Source organism: Tenrec ecaudatus, chromosome 10 (assembly GCF_050624435.1).
Source record: "Tenrec ecaudatus isolate mTenEca1 chromosome 10, mTenEca1.hap1, whole genome shotgun sequence".
Lineage (NCBI taxonomy): Eukaryota > Metazoa > Chordata > Mammalia > Afrosoricida > Tenrecidae > Tenrec > Tenrec ecaudatus.
In genome coordinates this window covers 9,490,802-9,510,872 of record NC_134539.1, presented here as the reverse complement: position 1 = coordinate 9,510,872, position 20,071 = coordinate 9,490,802, and the positions used below count along the sequence as shown (strand labels likewise).

The window sequence follows — 20,071 nt, the reverse complement described above, 5'->3', positions numbered from 1 at the left end:
TACTACCTAGTGCTAACGAATGAGGTAAAGATGTCATCTGAGAAGCATTGTAGATGAAAACTGTGTTGTAATCATCTACTCCAATGCTTAGGTTCCAAAGGGGCACTTCTCACTCAGATATTGGTATACCCTAGATTCATTAAACAGCACCTTAGCCATGTATTGTTTGGAATGAAAAATACATCTATCCTGTGTTTGCTATGTTTTCTCTTTTACATGTAAGTGTATCCTTATAACCAGTAATTCTTCAACTGCAAGAAATGTCCATCTGTTTCAAAGTGCCTGTACAGACCATGATAGATGGGATCTGTTGTTCTTATTAATTCTACCTCAAAGAGCGTAGGCTTTTTAAAAATTGATTTGGAAGCAGCAAAGACATGCTTCCATCGGCAGAAATTTGGGAAGAAAATGGCCTTACAGCCAAAGGCTCCTGGATGGGTCCACCCCCCCCCAAAAGGCTGATACAGACAGCAAGGATGTGAAGATATACACAAGTATTGAACAGATTTGCATGGTCCTCCAGTATCAGGCCACTTCCTCAAGGCCACATGTACAGCCACTCTCTAGGGGCACCACCTGTGCGCTGTGGCTTGAGTGATGGTGGCTGGAGTTCTGAGTTCATCGCTTTTAGACGCAGGTGACTGACTACCTCTTATGAATGCACTCAGGCCTTATCAAACACCGGTTGTCCTAGAGTTGATGCCAGGTCATGATGGCCCCACGTGTGTCAGAGTCGAATGGTGCCCCCCCCCAGGGTTTTCTTTCTCATTTTCCCATGGTTAAGGGGGTTCCCTACGGAAATTAATAGGTCATCATGGGTCAGGATCAGTAAAAGTAACGATGTTGTTGGTCTGCAGCCACCCCTCTCCTCCGCCAGCAGCCAAGCCTTCCTTGTTCTCCGCCTCCCAGCCACGGGGTCCCCGGCTTCTGCAGAGGCCTGGGATGTGCTCTTCCCCACGGATCTAGCCATCCGGCTTCCAGGAGCTGGGGTTTTCTGAAAGCTTATCTCTAGCCCTTTCTTCCTGAGTCCCTTAGGGCAAACTTGATTTCATAATTACTGACTTACCATCAAGCGGGTTGACTGCTTAAAACCCCTCGGAAGCTCCTGAGATAGTTGTTGTTCATCGATATCGAGTTGACTCCTGTTCATGGTCATGCCGGATGGGAAGAGTAGAACCACTTCTTAGAGTTTCAAGGAGGTGGCACGTTGTCAGTGGGTGGCCATTCCTGCCTCCTGGGGGGCACTCCAGAAAAAGTGAAAATTGGCAGGGTTTTCCCGAAGCATTGTTACCATCCAGGATAGGCTCACTCCAAAGGCGTTGTCTGCTTTGTGACTTCCGGCATCCCTTGCCTTGTTACTGAGAACAGAGTTGCTGGCTCTCCACAGCTTCCTCTTCTTCGCTGGCCTGTCTCCTCTGGCTTGGCTGGCGCACGGTCCGCCAGTGGACCTTTAAGCACAGCCAAGGTGGAGCCAGAAAGGCAAAATAGGCCCAGAGAAGCGAGTCAATGGGAGCTGCTACTCCCTTCTTCCCTAGTGCTGCGGAGAGTTTCCAGGGGGATACATAAATAGGAAGTGTGAATGGGAACAACATGGGAGTAATATTAACAGAGAACCGGTGACAAGTGGGGACTAGGAATGCCTTGCAACCGAGCATTGCCATCTTTCACTACTATCTTGTGTTTTGTTTTGTTTCCTAATTGTGCCCACGTACATAACACATCCATACACATAGCACGCACACATGATGACATTTAGTAACCCAGTTCTGGCACCACATGCCCGTGCAGAAACCATGGACATTATGTACAGAGACCCGGGGGCTTTTCATTCCCACCCATCATTTTGCGGGGATGACCAAACCCAAGAATTCCACAAAGAATCTAATTTTCCGTATATATGTAATAATAATAAATGGTTTTGAGAGGGAAGCTGCTAAGTTTCAGAGAAGTCACTGAACAGATCACTGTATGTAATGCCTGAAGTGGTCATCTCTTGTATCACCCATGACTTTACCAAAGTAAAACAGAGACCTATGTCTATAAGAAGGTTTCCTTTGAGGCTTAGCGTATCATATAGAAAATGGGATAAATTCAAACGGACAATACAATGAAGTGGGCATGAAGCGCAAAGGAGGAGATGGGGAGTGTATGAGACCAGGGTGACTACAGAGACATAGCCAGTGATATTTATAGAGGTGTAAGAAAGGGCTTTAGATCAAGAATTGTATATCAGGACAACATCCCAGCCCACGCCAACTGAAGTCCATAAATCTGATACTAGTCCTAAGTTTCTTCAGACTCCCGCAGTCACGTGCAGTGATCCAGAGTGCAGGAAGATCACTGGCCTGCAGGTGCAATGTCTTGTGGATCCAGTGGTGGCTGATGCATCTCCAGGGCTCGGGCAGCATCTAGCAGGAAGGGGAAGGCGGAGCAGGGTGCAGGGGGTTCCCAGGAATCTCCTTATGAGCAGCCCACACCCAAAAGGAGGCATCATCCAGCTAACTTGATTGACAGGCTAGACTCCACCCCTACACTTTTATATATCTTCAAGTTTACATGAAATTATGTGACGACCACAGGGTGGTATCCTAGAGAAAGAGAGTAGTAAAGGAGAGATCGTCCGAAGACTGGCGCCGACCTGTTCATTCACTCAGGAAGCCACTATCCTGCCCTTAGCTCAGGTGAGAAGCCCATTTATGCTTGATTTGTTGAAATAGTCGATTTGCTTCCCCAGCTCTGTGCTGTGGCCTGCTGGCCAGACAATGTGACAAGTTTTCAAAGGAAGTAGACTCAACTGGGAGGAGAAATGCACAGAAATGTGAGCGTGTGCTTGGACCAGAATAGTCTAGCCACAGCGATGAATCGCCTTAATTCCTTGTCAGTAAACAGAGGCAAAGGTAGGCTTGTTAGGTAACCTCTTGGTACCTTTTCCTCTTCTCTTATTCACACAAGACCAGCATTTTCCTGACTGATGAAAGGAAAAATCACCCTTTCTCAGTTGGTGGACTGCTGTGATATCCCTCTTCTGAATTGGGAGTAGAATGCCCATTTCAGACCCCCAAATCACTTCTTTTCTATACAACATACAGGTAAATATATAATCCCTTATCTTCAAACATAATAGCATTTTAGGATATTTAAGAATGGGATGCAAAAGTAAGTGATTGATCATCAAAACCATTATTTAAACAAAACAAAAAAACAGGACTTCCAGTGAAATAAGAAACCTGTAACTCATTCCCTGCACAGAGCTTGTTCATGAAGGCAAATGGATTTCCACTTCTGATGGGCCCATTGAGGGAGATAAAATGCCAAACAAAGAATCCCATTTGAAATTCAGGAGGCCTTTCACATTGCTTAGTTCACAAAGTCTATACATTTTCCTTCCCTAAGAGAATGGTCTTGTGAATGAAATCTCCATTTATATTTTAAGTTATTTTTTCTTGTTGGATTCTACATTCAAGGAGTCAGATTCTCGCTCCCTACTCCCCACCCCATCCATGTTGGTTCACATACGAAAGGTATTTGGAATACTTATTCATGTAAATCGGTATTTTGACGGTTCAAGTATTGTTAAGCATCCTTATCTCCAATACCACAATCCACCTGTTTCTGAGTCAGGAAAAGGAATCCATCAGGCTTTTTTGTCCACTCTTGCTCAACTGAGACATAGAAGAAAAGACATAGAAGATCGGTGTCTTCGGTGTAACCATCTCAGAGTGGATGTGATTGCCGGAGCTGCTCCTGGCTAATTTCGACATCTCGGAAGAGACTGTTGTTGGGAAAGGCTGATGCTTTCCTAGTTGGGGGTAGGCACCTAGTCTAGTCAGTACAGGCACACCTCATTTTAATTGCATTTCATAGATATGCTGCTTTTTATAGTTTGGAGGGTTTGGGGTTTTATTATTATTCTTTTTTATTTCTTAACAAATTGAAGGTACCCTGGTGGTGTAGTGGTTGTGCGCTGGGCTGCAATCCACAGGGTCAGCAGTTTGAAGCCATCAGCTATTCAAAGACTGAGCTTTCTACTCCTGTGAATACTTGGTCTCGGAAACACAGGGGCAGTTCTACCCCGTGCTCTAGGGTTACTCGCTATGAATCGGCATGGACCCCGTGGCAGGGGGTTGGGTTTAGTTTTAATATTTGGACATTTGTGCAGCCCTGTGTCTGCAAGTCTGTCAGTGGTAACTCTCCAACTGCATGTGCTCCCTTAATAGCTCTGTGTCACCTTTTGGTAATTCTGACACTTTAGCACACACTTTCCATACTGCTATTGCATGCTTAGTGACATGATAGTGTAACCATAACTTTTATAGACACTGGAAAGCCCCCCTAAAAAAATCATGTAGACTCCTTTATTGTGACAGTTACTTTATTTGAGCCCTGCCTGTATTTTCCATGAATAAGTATTACTGTCTTAGTAAGCTTTAGAGCTAAGCGTGTGTTTGAGAGAACCTGACTCACCTAATCCCTTAATTGAATAATGGTTTACAACCCTATGCCATCAGTTACTGCTGTTTCGGATTGGTCAGAATGAAGGTGATATACACCATTATATTTTACTAGAGGCAGCCCTGATGGCATAGTGATTATACATTAGGCTGCTCATGAAAAGTTCAGCAGTTCAAAACCACCAGCTGCTCTGTGGAACTAAGGTGGAGCTTTCTACTCCTAAAGAGTTACAGTCTGAGAAACTCATGGGCGCAGATCTACTTCATCTTATAGGGTCTCTGTGAGTTGGCATTGACTCAATTAATTTTTATTAACCACTGGGTGTCAGAGAAAACCAGCCTCTAACAACGGAAGGGTTCGTAAGTGCAATTGTATGGTTATAATATATAAAGATCATACTAAAGTCATAGAAGATAGGAAAGATAGGAGAGAAAATAAAATAAAGGAGTCAGACACATTTTATAGTAACATACTCACCTCAGCCCCTCTTGATGGTCCACATGGAGGAGGGAAAAGAGAGGGCATAGAGAATCTTTACTGTCTTGGGATATTTATAGGTAGCCATAAGACATGCATATCCGGTAGTTACCTATGTCACAAGGTGAGTGGTAACTACAGTAAGGTCCCTGAGCTCACAGGTGAAGAAACCTAATACCTGCACTGGGGGAAGGTATGAGAGGGGCTGAGTGACAAGGTGGGAGGAGATAATAAAAGGATGTCTGCTTCTCTAGGGAGACAGAATCAACCATGTGCTCACTTTAAGGCAGCATAGCTGTTAGAGGAGAATCTGTGGGAACACTATTTAAAGCGGGATCATGTACTTGGACTTTATCTCTAAGTTACCAAAGTGGTAGCTTTCCTAACGTGGAACACCAGCTTTCCAGATTCCCTCTGTTATGAGTTAAGGAATAGAGTCGTAGTCATATTTCCCTCAGTGTTAGTTTCCCACAAGTGGGTAAATTTTCCAAGTCTTTTAAGATCTGTGGAAGAAGGGATTCAATTGCATATTGACATATAAAAGATGCTTTTACAAAGAAGCGCTACTAAGCCTCACACATTCTGGTGGTGGATACTTGAAATTACTATGTGTCTGGGTAGGGTGATGAAAATATTGCATGCTATCAACTAGATTGGGAGGTAGTCTATTTTTCTTCTTTTGTATTTTTGAAAACTTTCATAATCAGTTAGGAAAACCTTCCCCCACCCAACCCACCCAAAAAAGTATAAAAATAAAAGCAAAACTATTCATTATTCTACTTTTTCTTATTTTTCAAAAAATTATATTTTAGATGAAAAATTAAATAATTTCCTACCATCCAATCCATTTTTACTTTCTGATGTTAAAAATAGCATATCAAGTCCATGTTCCCTGCATATTCTTCTAAATCTCTCTCTCTCTCTCTCTCTCTCTCTCTCTCTCTCTCTCTCTCTCTCTCTCTCTCACACACACACACACACACACACACACACACACACACACACACGGTTCTTTAAATTATAAAATGTACGGAGAATGCATAGTCAGAAGGGTGGGTGGGAGGGTGGGTAGATGGATGTGGATGGGAGTTGAAGGAAGATAGCTATGCATGTACAGTACACAGAATTTGCTTTTTGAGCCTTTAGCCCCAAGAGTAGACGTTCCTATTTCAGTTCATTTGCTGGTCTCTTGTTCAGCAGTTGATAGTCTTGATGGCATTCGGTCCCGCAGTGCCACCGAATGTAGTGAAGGGCGCCCTCATAATGAAGGCTCTCGGTCGCTCGTCTTGAGTTGCACCTGCCTATGATGCCATAGTGAACGTACTGACCTCAGAGCTTCGCACCCCTGTTAGGGCACAATCTAAGTGCTAGGTGCCCAGGACGGGGGTTGCCAGGCCCTAGGGTAGCCATGTTTACTATTTTAAAAGACACTGTCACTTCCAGATTTGTGAAACTGTCATTAAAAAGGGCTTTACCTGCAGGATAAAATCTCTGGCCTCTAGTCTCCAAAATTGGACAAAGGGCCTAAGATAATATATAATTGCCCCAAGACAGAAATGAATAAGAAAGCTTAAAGAAAAGAGGTTACTGGAATGTGTTCATATTTCTAATCTTGTCCAACAAAGCAAAAGTAGAGAAACAAATTTTCTTAAAGAAAAAAAGACAGGCATTTTGAACATGTGGTCACCACCTCTGTCTGCACTCTCAGACTTCCACCCCTGCTCCAATACATTGCCTGCCCCCACGCTACCCCACCAAACCCTTGCAAATAAAATCCTCCTGGTTCTACTTGTACCTTGTAGGAAAATCGAGCTTTTAAGCATTGATGATCAGATGTTACAACTTCAGGCCCTCATTTTCATTCTGTGGGTGACCTTAATATGTTTTGCCCTAAAGCAAGCACGGATGGTGGCTGACTGATGGCCTGCGAAAAACACAAACAAACTCATAAAAACCTAACACATTAGCAATAGTAGTATTAGCAGCTGAACTGTCTTCTTAGCAACAGTTGAACGGGCTTCAGATACTCTTGAGGCATCTCTTTGCATCATCCAGTCCTATTAATTGCATTGATGCTTACAGGATCCACTTTTCTATCGCCTTCCTTTTTTATCTTCAAAACTCAATTTGGATTATAAGAAACTTAGATAGATGATCTGGATATATATATACACACACACACACACACCATGTTTGGTCTTTTGTATCTCATGGAATATACATGACATCTTTCTTATATAAAGGAACGTGGTTTGTTCAAATTCTGCAATCTGAGAAATCTGTCAATAAACTATGCTGTCTCCGTACTTACTGGGGAAAAGGTGACTCTTAATGGTGGAAATTGGGGACAATAGTGTTGTTCTCACCCGCCAAGCCAGGAACTCAGGTTTAATCCCTTGTCAATGCAGCTCATACACACCCTCCACCCATTCATCTGTAGAGACTTGCAGGTTGCTATGATACCAAGCAAGTCTTGGTGAAACTTCTAGACAAAGGCAAGAGAAAAGGCCAGGAGGCCTACTGCCAGAACACCATCTGCTGAAAACCCAATGGGTCTAATCTACTGCACGTGGCATGGAGTCCACATGAATGAAGGGCTGATTTGATAGCAGCTGACAATAGCAATGGGGAGCCCTGTCACGGAGTAAGCCAGTCACCATCCATGTTCTACCAGGAAGGGATGCTTGCTGACAAAGGAGGGTTCTCTTTAGCTCTTAACCCTCCTTGCTCTCCGTGACACATTGTGAACATAGCCACGTGGTTTAGTCTAAAATCGAACAACTGTTTAATAAACTGCTAACTCGGTGATAGGACCCCATTGACAAGGTCATAGTCCTTGGTTTTCTGTTGAAATTAGCTCCCTTTTCCAAGACCACTAACGATTCCCCAGCCTTTCTCACGAAGTGTTAGATAGGAAGCCCATGAGAAGAACAGTGCTGCATCATGACAAACACACGCATGTAGAAGCAGCGAAGACAATTTCAAAAAGTGTCCCACCACATTTGTTCATGTCTTCATAAAAGAGTTAAATTTGTTTTTTGAGTAGCATGTCAACGTTTCATACAAGGTTTTGAAAGTTTATTTTTTTAAGTATTTTAGGAACAAATATTTTCCTGTGGATAATAAAATCATTTCGCACACAATGCAAATAAGGTTACTGACATAGTCTGACAGAGTGCTGAAAAGAACACACTAAATTAGTTGTTTTTCCTCTGCTGAGAATCGTGTTGCATTTAGAATTTGTATCTTTGGTTCATGTTTTCATGAAAACGTGTGATGTTTGGCCAAGAAGTAACTGGGTACACTGTGTCCGGGTGTCCTTCACCTCGCCTCCCCTGACCCACATGTCCCCTCATAAGCTGTGGCGTGATCCACATATTTTCACAAGCCAGGGTTGGGTGGTTTATGACCTATAGAGAGCCCAGCTGATCTTAAAAGTCCCATCTTTGTGACCTTGCTTCTGCTCTTCCAGTACTGGGAGAGGATGTGATAGGCAGGCACCATGGCATAATTAAGCCCACCTGGTGCCATGGTGGTTACACATTGTGCTGCCAACCACAAGGTCAGCAGTTCGAAACCACGAGCTGCTCCTCTGGAGAAAGATGAGGCCTTCTCGTGGTACAATATTACTTGATGTTACTGGAATATGAAATGGTATAATATATTTATTAAATCCCAATTAATTTTTTTAAAGAGTTACAGACTCAAACCCATAGGAAATGATCCTTCTCTGTCTTGTAGGGTGGCTCTGTGTCCAAATCGACTTTGGGGCAGTGAGTTCGGTTTGGGTTTTTAATGGGAAAGGAAGAGATTTGGGGTCGAATCCCCAGATATCCACCATGTTGCTAACAATGGAGGTTTTGATCAAGTGCTTGAATCCCATTGGCCATCCTTATTTCTAGGTGACCTAATTAGCAGAGTGAATAAGTATCGGACAGATAGGCACATGGAGGTCTGACCAGTGCAGGAACTAGCACAAAGCTCAGCATCTGCTACCTGGTCCTTTGCTTTGTGGCTCCAAACTCTTTAGAGATCACGTTTAACCCTCTGATGTAACCGGCCAGGGGAGGTGGAGGATTGTATTCTCTTTAGACAGTGATCAACAATGAGTTGGCCACATGTGACCTGCAGGGACTTTTGCTTTATAGCCAGTGAGTTTCAACCAACATCAAGTCAGCATTGAATGCTAGGGAGCCATAACATGATAAGCTGGATATTTTTGAGTTTCTAATGAGAGGCTAAAAAGTCTAGCCTATTGCTCTCCATTCCCACCAGGAAGATACCCACGTGGTAAAACTGAACAGCCTCACCAGGCTCTGACATCCCCACAATGGCCACAACCTCTGACAAAGATGATCCTGACATTGAGGCCAAGAGGTCGTTTCCATTCATCTCCTGCTTACTGTTACTTTTCCTGTAGTAGAGAAATATTTCTCTTTTCCAAGTCTCCATCGCAAGTAAGAAAATGAAGAGGTAGCCTTCTAGGCAATTTGCTCCAGGAAATGGAGATGCGGTCATTTTTCTGTGAAAGTGTTGACCATCTTCTGTCTTGCTCACCTGGCCCCTGGAGACTGTGCCCAGCTTTAGAATCTCCTAATGCCCGTGCTGGAAAGGAGGCTCATAGAAAGACCCAGAAGGTCCTGGGTATGATTCTGTTATTCCCTAAGTGGGTCAACAAATACCATCATTTAACTCTTCATGACTTCAGAGGCCTGGTGAGCAAAATGAAATGATGGATCGAGTCATCTCGATGACACCTCCGAGATTACAGCGCCCTGGTTTAAAAGTTGTATTTCTTGAAAGGAATTCTAGTCACATTTCTGACACACACATGTACCCCTTTAAAAGTACCATTTATGTTGTTGTTGCTTTTCTTGTCCTCCTAACCTAAGGCATCTAAAACTGCCATCTTCTTTTTAATCATTGACAGTATAGATTGTGAATATCATAGCCCCAAAAGGAAAACCCCACCCAGATGTAATGCTGGTCTTGAAAAGAAGTTGGGCTTCTGGAGCTTTGAGCTGATAAGGGCCTGACACGGGCAAGCCCTCATCATTTCTAAGCTGAGCCTCGGGTCCTTTCCTGCTGCTAATGGTTGCCGGGCTAAAGCTTGCTGAATGAGAAGGCAGAGGGCATTCAAGGGGATCGTCCCACGAATGCTAATCTCATTCTCATACATTCTGATTGGATTTTTGAACAGAAGAAAAAGAAATGGAGCTATAGGCACCTGACAATGAAGTCCCATAGATACTGTCTTAGTTTCTTAGTGCTACGGGAACAGAAAAAAATACCACCAATTGGTGACATCAAAGGACAGAAAACAATTGTCGCTGAGTGCATGGTTTTTGGAGTAGATGTTCAAAGCAAGTCATGGGCTCTAGTCCAGGACAGTCCTCCTGGTTGGTAGCCCTGAGTGTGCCGACCACCCCCACCCCTCATTGGCTTAACAGGTAGTTCTTCACATGGTTTCTTCCCCCTTGAATATGTCTGTCTCGTTTTTATTAATCCCACTCAGAAAGTGATTCGGTTTTGGTCCCATCTTGTATTCTGTAGGGCCTCATGAACAATCCCAAAGGAAAACCCTATTTCCACAGACAATTATACGAAAAGAGACTTCAACATAAATTTTGAAGTAGGGCAAAAGTCAGTCTATTACAGGTACAGACACCTGACTCCCACACTCGGAGGTTCTGCCTTCATTGTTCTGATGGGTGAAGCCTGGAGAGGAAGAATTTTAAGGGGTGTGAAGACAGAGGTGTCTACTGATGCATGCTGGTCCTTTCCAGATTGATAGTAACAGTCGACCCCAACCTTAGTGGGAGCGCTGTGGGAAACAGCCTGGTCACTAGCCTTACGTACTGAAATGATAACTAATGGTCTCCGTTTCCATCCAGGAAGCAGTATTCCTTGATTATAGCATTAATTTTGTGGGGTTTTTTTTTATTTTGTTTTGAGTTTTACCATCAGGCAATGGAGAAAATTTTCTGGAGCAGGACATACGAGTATTTCAAACAGATCCTTGATGATAATTTCCAGATCTGAACTAAAGAAATTCTTCATCTCAGGGTTAATGTGTAGCATAATTTTATGTTAATATTTAATCTTGTCAAAAAGATAACTTGAAAATATGAGTACTTTACTTACCTGTTGACTAACTAATATAATATTAGATCTGAATCCTAAAAGTAGACAATTCAACTGCCTAATAGTTTTCTAGAACAACCAAAGCTCCTGCCCCTCAAAGAAACAGTGCAATGACTTGTGGGGCCCTTGCAGGTAAATCAAGTGATTGTGACTTCAGAATTTATATCACTCTACTGATAAATAATAAGTAGATAGACATTGTAACCCTCATAATGAAGTGATATGTCCCCATTCGTCAATGCTGGAAGTGTAACTCATAGTCAGTGTCTATGGCCTGCGCCATTAAGGTTTCCATAAGATCACCTCCCCTTTCCGGGCAACATCCATTCTGCCATTTTTATTTGTTCTTGACCCTCATTGCCAATATCAAAGAGCTTCGAAAAGTTCATGGAAAATTGTCCTTATCTTTTAATTCCATTTTTCCACAAGCTTTTTGGAGCCCCCTCAGCTGGTACATAGTACCAAGTCCTCAATGATGGTGACTTCATGCTGTAGTATCTGTGTGTGTGCTGTAGGTAAACATATGTTTTCAGACTTAGAATGTAAGGAATCCCTGCAGGTGTGTTGGGATGTCTCTGTAATTTGCTTCCAAAGTAAAACACCCAGATCACATGCCAGTGCATGCAAAAGTGACAATGTTGATTGCGTCTTTGGTTGGTTATTATTGGTCTTCTACTGCTGTTTTACTAATACTTTTCCCATCTCCAACTGGCTTTACTTTTTGCAGCTTTGAGCAGTAATTCAGTCCCCTACGCCTCCCTGATTGGCTCTGTGTCCTCCCTCTCTAGCCAAACCACCACTCAGTCCATATATGATAATAACTCTCTCCCACGATTCGCTCGAAAAGGTCTAAACATCTTTGTCTCTATTATTTTCTCTGTCAAAGCACTGCAATGGATGTCCACATCAGTCCGCTTCCATTCCTCCATAAACGTAGAGTCTCAGTTGACTTTGCATTTCTGTTCCTCACCCTGGGGTGCCTCATCTGGAAAAGATCACTTTAATGACCTGTCGCCCACCCACACTTCCCAAGAATGTACATTAGTTCAATTCGACCATGTATGTGGAAACATTCCAGAAACGAGCTTCCATTTTTTTTGCCAAATGCGTAATTTTAAATAACCACAAAGAGTTTCTACTCCTTGCTGGTGGACCTTCCACTAAGATTTTAACTGACTAGAAGCAGGCCCTCATCGTATGAAGGCTAGAACACAATTCCCAGAAGAAGCCAGGTGGTCTTCTTTACTCTCCAGATCCTAGATAATTTGACTTTGGAGATAAAGGAAATTGCTGGGCGACTTTTAATACTGGGTCAATATCGAAAAGTGCCTCCATTACCCAGTGCCCTCCCAAGAATCAGGCGAACAGATGAATGTCAACTCGGCTTCCAGTGTGAGCCCCTCCCACATTCTTTCTTCTTTCTGTTCTTCGGATGTTTCTCAGGGGACTTGCTTGTTCAGGTTTTGTAGCCAGCTGGACTTTGTGTCTCTAAGTCATGGTGTGTAAGTGATGCTCACTCATGGAACTCTGGCAAAATGAATCCGAGAGAATTCAAATTGTACGCAAAGTGAGCAAAGATGCAGAGAAAGAAAAAAACACACACAAGGATTCACAACCAATTGAACTGTGGGTTGTTATTTTTTTTTAGAATGGGGGGGGGTGTCTCTGAAACCAATGTAGTTCAGCTGGCAGACTGAACTAAAGATGTGTCCCCACCTCATATCACTACTTTCTTTAGTCACCTTATTCCCGCCACCTCCTTGCACCACGTGTTCATCCATCTGCATCCATTTCCCATTAGTGGACAAAGATGTTTACACCTGAAGTAGATTGTAGGCTTGCTGGGGGTTGAATAAAGGGGGACCCGAGGCAAAATCTCACCAAGTTGCTAGCATGGTCGTTTCTCCCGATCCAGGAGAAGACCACCGCCTCAACCGCTACAATCTGCTACACGTGGAAACATTTTTGGAACTCAGTTTGCTGTCGATGGTTGTTGTCCGTGGGTGTCGTTGATGAGCTGTGGTGCATGCCCCTCTTTGTGTCCATACTTGCATGTATGTGTGTGTCGGTCACCTTCCGGTCTCGTGAACAAGTAAAACGATCTTAATCTAGTTTTAATGTGTGTAGTGAATCCTGCCAAACCTTGCAGTATATGTATTAGCCCTTTGAAAAACAAATCTATCAGGCTATCCATTTTCACTTTTTCGTTTCCTTTTGTTTTGTTTTGGTTTTTGGTTTGTTTTTACAAATTCATTCTGTTATCTTTTATTTACGCCATCATTTCCTTTGCAGGTTCAGATGATTCCGGTTACCCTGGTAACCTTCATTTCTCAAGTTAGTTTTCCTTGATTATGCATAAGTCACTTTATGTTTCCTCTCAAACTACTGCTCTTTCCCTTTCAGGCCTTCCTCACTGTCTGTTTCCTTAGTTCACTTTACACCATTTAATTCCACACAGTTTCCATTTCACACAGAGCAGGAGAAGGAGTTTGCAATGGCCTCACTGTCCTTACTCAAAGCAGAAGTTGACATCAAGCCTGGCAGCTTCCGCCCACTAGCTAAGCTCATAGTTCCATGGAGCACAATAACGCTTTCTTTTACACTAGGGGTGTTAGTTTGGGGATGATGCTCGGTGGCTTTTCATTTGGCTACAAAACCCGCCTGCCCGAGCATGCCCTGCTTTGAGTAACCAAACTATCTGCCTGCTTCCTCGCCTACACATCTTTATGACCCATGTTTCAGGCCATTTTCTAATTAGAGTGTTCGCTGTTATTTTGGAAAAGGTGGCATTGTTTGCCTGTGTTTCTTCAAGCATGTCTCTTCTTTCCCTTTGCCAGGCATGGCCAGCCACCCTCCAATACCTATCTTGGAACTTGCAGATCACATTGAAAGGTTGAAAGCAAACGACAACTTGAAGTTTTCCCAGGAGTATGAGGTAATTCGATGTGTTTGCTCGATGGTCATATCAAGTGTCGCCCTGTTTCTTATCGACCATATTGTGGAAGATAAATTTAATCGTTTTTTTTTTAATCTTTGAACATGGCATGGAATCAGTTATCACCAGTAGCTGGAATAGCCAACTTCCCAGTGGCTGTGAAATCAATACAGTAGTTCAGTGTTTGAAAGTTGAGTAGTTTACGTGTGGTCAGGATTACTGTAGCGCTCACAGCGATCCTGCAGGATGGAGGCGAAGGGTCCTGTGGGTTTCTGAGAGTGTAACTCTTCCCTGAGTGCAGAAGGTCTGTCTTCTCCCATTATGGTACTTAGTGAGGTTGATTTAGCCTTTCTGGTATTGGCAATGTTTATAGAATGTACTGAATTAATAAGTAATGAAGTATACTGTATGGGTACCAATTGAGAATCCTCATTGAGGGAGGAAATAAGATTTCAAGACAGAGTAGATTTGTCAGTACTACGGAAAAGTATTTTGAAAGTGCTCCTGGTTAGTTTTCCGTGACCTGAAAACTCTTCATGTTTAATTTTACTCTTCAATCTAAAAACCATGCAAGAATGAATATTCCAATGGCGGCATGCCCGCACTGCAGCCCCGGTGGTGTGGTGATGAGGAGGTCAGCTGTAACTGGCAGGTCAGTGGTTGGAGTCCTCAGCTGTGCTGGGGGGACAGTGGTCTATAGGCGAGCATAAGGATGACAGCTGTAGACACCCTGCCGGGCAGTTCTCCTTTGTCCTCCAAGGTTGCTGAGCTGAGGCTGACCATGATGTGTTTGTGTGTTGTTGGGGTTTTGTTCTGTGTTTAACAAGTTGTCAGAAAGTGGCCTGTTGTTTGGGGAAAAGGATGACTCGGTTGTGGCATAAAAATGCCAGAATCTTTACAGAAATTCAGGGAGAAATCTGGATGGTGAAAATAAGTCGCTGGGTATGACTTCGGATCTTGTGGCCTTTCTCAAGCAGAACATGGTAAACCTAGATTCTTTCTGCTATTCCCTAGCAATGGACCCATCATGAAGCCAGTTCATCAATGACTGGTCGCCAGAGCATCGTTTTTCTTGTGAGCCAGTTGAATTGAGCAGAAGTTAATGCACAGCAAAAAATTGTTGGGTAGTTTACATTACAAAGTGATCAGGTGCCTGAGAAACCCAAAATGTACTGTGAGGGTTTGGGATAGGTTTATTTAGTGGCATTCTGGCGATGGATTCCTTTACCTTTCTTGGTCTCTGTGAGGTCACCATTCAAATGGGACATTGGGCTGAATCATCCCGGCCCCAACCACCTCAACCTCTGCCTTGGAAAGTTCTTCATAACCACCCAGAGGAACCCCAAGTTAAAGTAACTGGAGGGCTGATTCATGTAAGAGGCTCTGAGAACAATAATGTGGAGCCATGGGGCATGCGGCATTCTGGGTAGTTGTGTGGCCTTAAAATCTCCAAATATTCAGATTTAGATCAAATGACTGTCTTGGCAAATCACATTAGCTCTGTAGATCCTGTGCACACCTGCCCTTGGGAGCCAGACACCCCGTTAGTTCAGTGGGAGGCTTCAACCCTTTTGTCAAACATTGGAAAGACCTCAAAGGTTTCTGTTTCTTTGTTCCCTTCTGGGATTGTGAAGTTGTATTTTCCAATATTTGGTTCTAACCATTCGGGGGAACATTTTTTAGGTTTGGGAATTTCACTTTAGATGGTGAATTGGCTTCTTTTTCTGAAATGACCCCCATCTTTATTTCCTCCTTGTTCTTCCTCTTGGTTTAATGGCCCCTCTTAAGTTATAAATTATCTTTTCAACCCATTCCTTTGGGTTCTGGTTAGGGGCTTGTGGTTGCAGGTTGAGTTTCTGAAGCGACAACCAGGCACACGAAGGATGTCGCCTGGGGCAGCGTCAAATAATGCTTTGAGATGTTTGGGCCAACCCGCTGCTTTCCACTTCCTCAAGCCTGTTGTCATGATCACCACAGCCCTTCCTCTTACTACCTGTTACGTGCCCTTCTCCTCTTTTCCTCTCTTCATTTGTGATAGCAAATCATGTCATGAGGCACAAACTCCAAAGTGGATAGCTCGCCCTGCTCCGAAACCACTGGGTGCATTCTCTAGCTGGAGTGCTTGGGACCCGGGTCGCCTCCTTCAAGCAGGCGCAGCATGGAGAAAGCTCAGCTGTATCCATGGAATGCAGGAAATGGCCCCTTTAAACGCTGAAATGTCTTCCGAGATGCTACTTGAAGAGTCTCTAATGCTATTTATTTAGCCATGAGATCATGAGTGCTCATTGAAAGTCGTTCTGAATGGCCTACTGGCGATGCTTGCATTAAGCACTCCCCTAGTAGCTGTTGACATGAGAGCCCACGCCGACTGATTGTTCTTCACAGCCTTGCTCTGTGGTAACAGCTCCCTGGGCATGAATTGACTGGACTGGGCCTTAACAGCCATGAAGGAGATAGTTAATTTTGCATTCATCTGTGTAACAGGATTAAGCCTACTACATAACTATTCCAAACCACAGAACAACATTACTTTTATTATAATTTTTAAGTCTATTTTATTCCTCGGCCATAGAAAAGGTCGGTGATTTGCCTCTGAAAAATCAGCCCTGAAGAACACTTCAGAGGGCGCTGCGCTATTGTCCCCGGCGGTGGCTAATTGGGAAGATGAGAGTGATACCTGCTGCGCAGTGTGATGAATGTAGTCAGTGTCATTGATTTACACAGACATGGCACAGAGCATGTTAGCTATATCTCTAATATGAAAAAGAGCATGCTGTGGGCTCCAGTTCTCCTCACAGTGCACCAAGTTGACCGAAGGCAACTTGTTGTTTTTCACGTGACCTTGAGGCCAACGCCCTTGTTTTCAGAGAAGAAAGTGAAGGAAAGGAGATTGTCGTGACTGTCCAGCATCTAATTGTATTTGAGTAATCACTACAAATTAAGGTTTACTCGCATCTCCCAACATGTGTGATGCTAACATGTCAAGGATAAAACAGGGGTCAAAGGCGTAGAAGCTGCTTGTGCAAACAATGAAGTCAGAATAGGAAGAGAGAGGCTCAGATTGGATCTCAGGCCTGTTAGCGCGTACAAGAGACCGTTATTGTCAAGGAACGTTAACTCGGACAGTGGATTGGATGCCTTCTGGAAACAAGGAAACTGAAAGACGGGTGTAGCCCTTGTACCTGAAGACCTTGAACACACATTGTAGATTTTCATCTTCTGGGAGAATGCCAAGGCTTATTGGACTCAAAATAGTTTGAATTTGAGGATTCCACCTACATTTCAAAGGAAAACACCCACCCTAAAATCGGTATGGCTTCAGAGTCAGCGCATCAGCCTGGGGGATGTGTGCATGAACCAGAACCGTATGTTCAGTGGGCTTCCTTCCTTTGCCTAAACCACGAGTTACCTTTGAGATAATGCTGACGCATCATGACCCCAGCGTTTCTGAGGAGAACTGCACTGCGCGCAGTAGGTCTTTCACTGGATGGTGGTCACGGGTATATTGCCCGGCCTTTCTTCTAAGGTCCCCTGGTTTTGCCAGATAACATCAAAAGATCTTAAGTTTTAAAGTGCCCAAGAGTCCTTTGGAAGTCTACTTGAAGATCCCCAGTCCCAGCCCCCAAAATGCTAGCAGAGGTCAAACATTCCTCCAAGCTCCATCCCTAACCCTTTTCTGTGCACTTCAGTGGGTTCTATCGTTCATTTCACTGAACTCACAGGCGAAGCTTATGATGATGGGGTTTATATGGAAGTCAATAGGTTACAATTCAGGTGAGACATGCTCAGGATACAGTTGTTCACTCAGGACAGTTTCTTCTGTGCTATGCCCACAGGCAGGCTTCTCAATAGCCTTCAGCCCCTTGGCCTGGACTCTACTCTGCTCAGTGTTACCAAGCTTATGGTTATCAATGAATGCCCAAAGGGCATTACCACCCAAAGTCCTTCCGTTTCCCCTCCTTGATCAGCAAACTCAGCTCCTCAATTAAGTGCCTGGAGGCACCCGTCTTCACAAGCTAGCCTCTTGCTCCAAAGCACTCAGTTTTATTTGCTCTGTGGGCTGGTTCTGTCTCATGCTTTGATTCCTGGTTCTGCTGCATCTCTGTCACAAATGTCTCTTCAATCAAGGTGGTTCAGTTCTCGGGATCTCAGGGTCCAAAGGATGTGCTACATTCGTAGGTCTCATCTCTTGCTGAAAGGGAGATTTTCCTTTCCTGCTTCTGAGATGTCTGGTTTTATATCAAGCTAGAGTACAGTCATGGTTACTCTGTTTAACAGTCTCTCACAGTTGAATCATACCATGCAATGAACATCTTTCCTTCCTTCTTACCCAAACCTATCAGGGAAACATGGGTTGTTTGATGGGAGGAACGAAGGCGTTGGTGATTCACTTCATTGCATCACTTCAGTTTATTTGGGTGAAGATCAACTTGATGGCTTTACCTTGAGAAATATCATTGATTTAGAGTGGTGTTTCCCAAAGTGGGCATCATCCCCCCTTGGGGGTTTCTCGAAGGACCAAGAGTAGCTGCAAAATCAGATACCTACACTTTATCCTGAATTATAGACTCTAGAAAAAGTTCTTAATTACCAGGGGGATACTGAGTTTTTGGGGGAGTTTGTTTCTGAAGAGGGGGGCTAGGCCAAATAAATTTGGGAACGTACTGCTTAGAGTATGGCGCAATGGCATGATTGCTTAATCCCCGGTTCACCATTGCTGAGATGGCATAGAAACCAGCAGAGTATCTATCCATGCACACATCGCTCGCTGGCAGCAAGCAAATACTAATGATACCACTTGGCCTCAAGGATTTGAATTGGGAATGGGATGGGTTAGGAGATTTCCAGAATCTCTCTCGGGAGCTCTCACCTTCTCCCTTCATCTGACTGGCTTCTCCCCTGCCACACACATATCATCTTCAGTATCTCCCACCTACATGTGAAACATGACCACTGATCCTGTTTTTGTTGATACTTTGGCCCCTTGGAGACAAGAACAGAAGTGCTCTCCTCAGTCCAGTTCCAAATGAAAGTGAGCAGCCTTTGAACTTAAATGGACTCACTTTGTTGTAGAGACTCTCTAAAAGACCTAGCATCCCACTGGCGTCCGTCTAAGGCCAGTCTGCGCTTGGAAAGAAGGATGATACTATGGGAGAAGGCACCCGTAGCACAGTTGTGATTGAAGAGATGTAAGAAACCCTGCCATTCCTGGACTGCTTACTTAAAGGACCCCTTTTCTTATCTGCTGGTCATTTCTGTGTCAGAGTAGAAGCTTCTGTGGGCCAGGCGCGATTCCTTCTGTCAGCTGTTGGCCACCCTGCCACTGCTCCCTTCCAGGCTTGCAGCAGATGATCAGCCAGTGTGTGTGTCTGGATCCATCTCGAATCCCATGAACAGTTCAGACACTCGTGGTTGTGATCGAATTGCTCACACCAGAAACAGGAGCGAACGGAACAAAGACGGCAGCAAGCAGGGCTGCGTTTGCCAGCCAGCATCCCTACCTAATCTGCCAGCAACAAACCCTTATTGGCAAGGTTCTTTTCTCTGAGAAAATAGACGGTTATTATCTTTCAGCAGGACAGAAGTGGATGCATTTCAATGCAGCCCCCTCCGATTTAACACCAAGGTACCTATTGATTTAACTCCTAGAGCTGTTTGTGCTGCAAGATTGGGTCTTCCTGGTGGCAATCTGAGAAGATGCTTCCTTTGTTCCCTCATGAAGGCCCAGCCTGGCTGTGTAAGATGTAAAGGGGGAGCGAGTCCCTTCTCAGCTGGCTGTCATTCTGCAGCTTGTAAACAAATCTAGCAGGACACAAAGACACAGCCAGCTTGCCTTAGGAGAAAGGCCGCATCCAGCCTCCAGGTGTGTGGCTGTGTGTTTAAAGCCTCTGATCCTGCCTGAATGTCTGAGCTTGCTACAGCGCAAACGGCAGCCGCAGCTTCACATTGCAAAGCCCGTTTTGATTTAGATTTTGTTTCCATGTTTGTTCTTTCGACCCGCTTCATGTAAGTGCAAACATTCCCCTTTCCGAAGCTAAACTCCGAGTCTTTCATCCTCGGATC

The 20,071-nt window shown here is 44.1% G+C and overlaps 1 protein-coding gene across 7 annotated transcripts in view; it reads left to right on the top strand.

Annotated features, from left to right (window-relative positions):
- The window catches only part of PTPRD (protein tyrosine phosphatase receptor type D), a 546,060-nt gene that overhangs the window by 413,056 nt on the left and 112,933 nt on the right, over positions 1 to 20,071 (top strand). For 4 of the 7 annotated variants that reach the window (XM_075559913.1, XM_075559911.1, XM_075559912.1 and 1 more), the window contains exon 22: positions 13,911 to 14,008. In XM_075559913.1, coding sequence (XP_075416028.1) covers positions 13,911 to 14,008 — 98 coding nt within the window. Of the gene's footprint in view, positions 1 to 13,365; positions 13,408 to 13,910; positions 14,009 to 20,071 lie in introns of all 7 variants that reach the window. The other 3 variants (XM_075559908.1, XM_075559909.1, XM_075559907.1) reach the window with 1 other exon arrangement.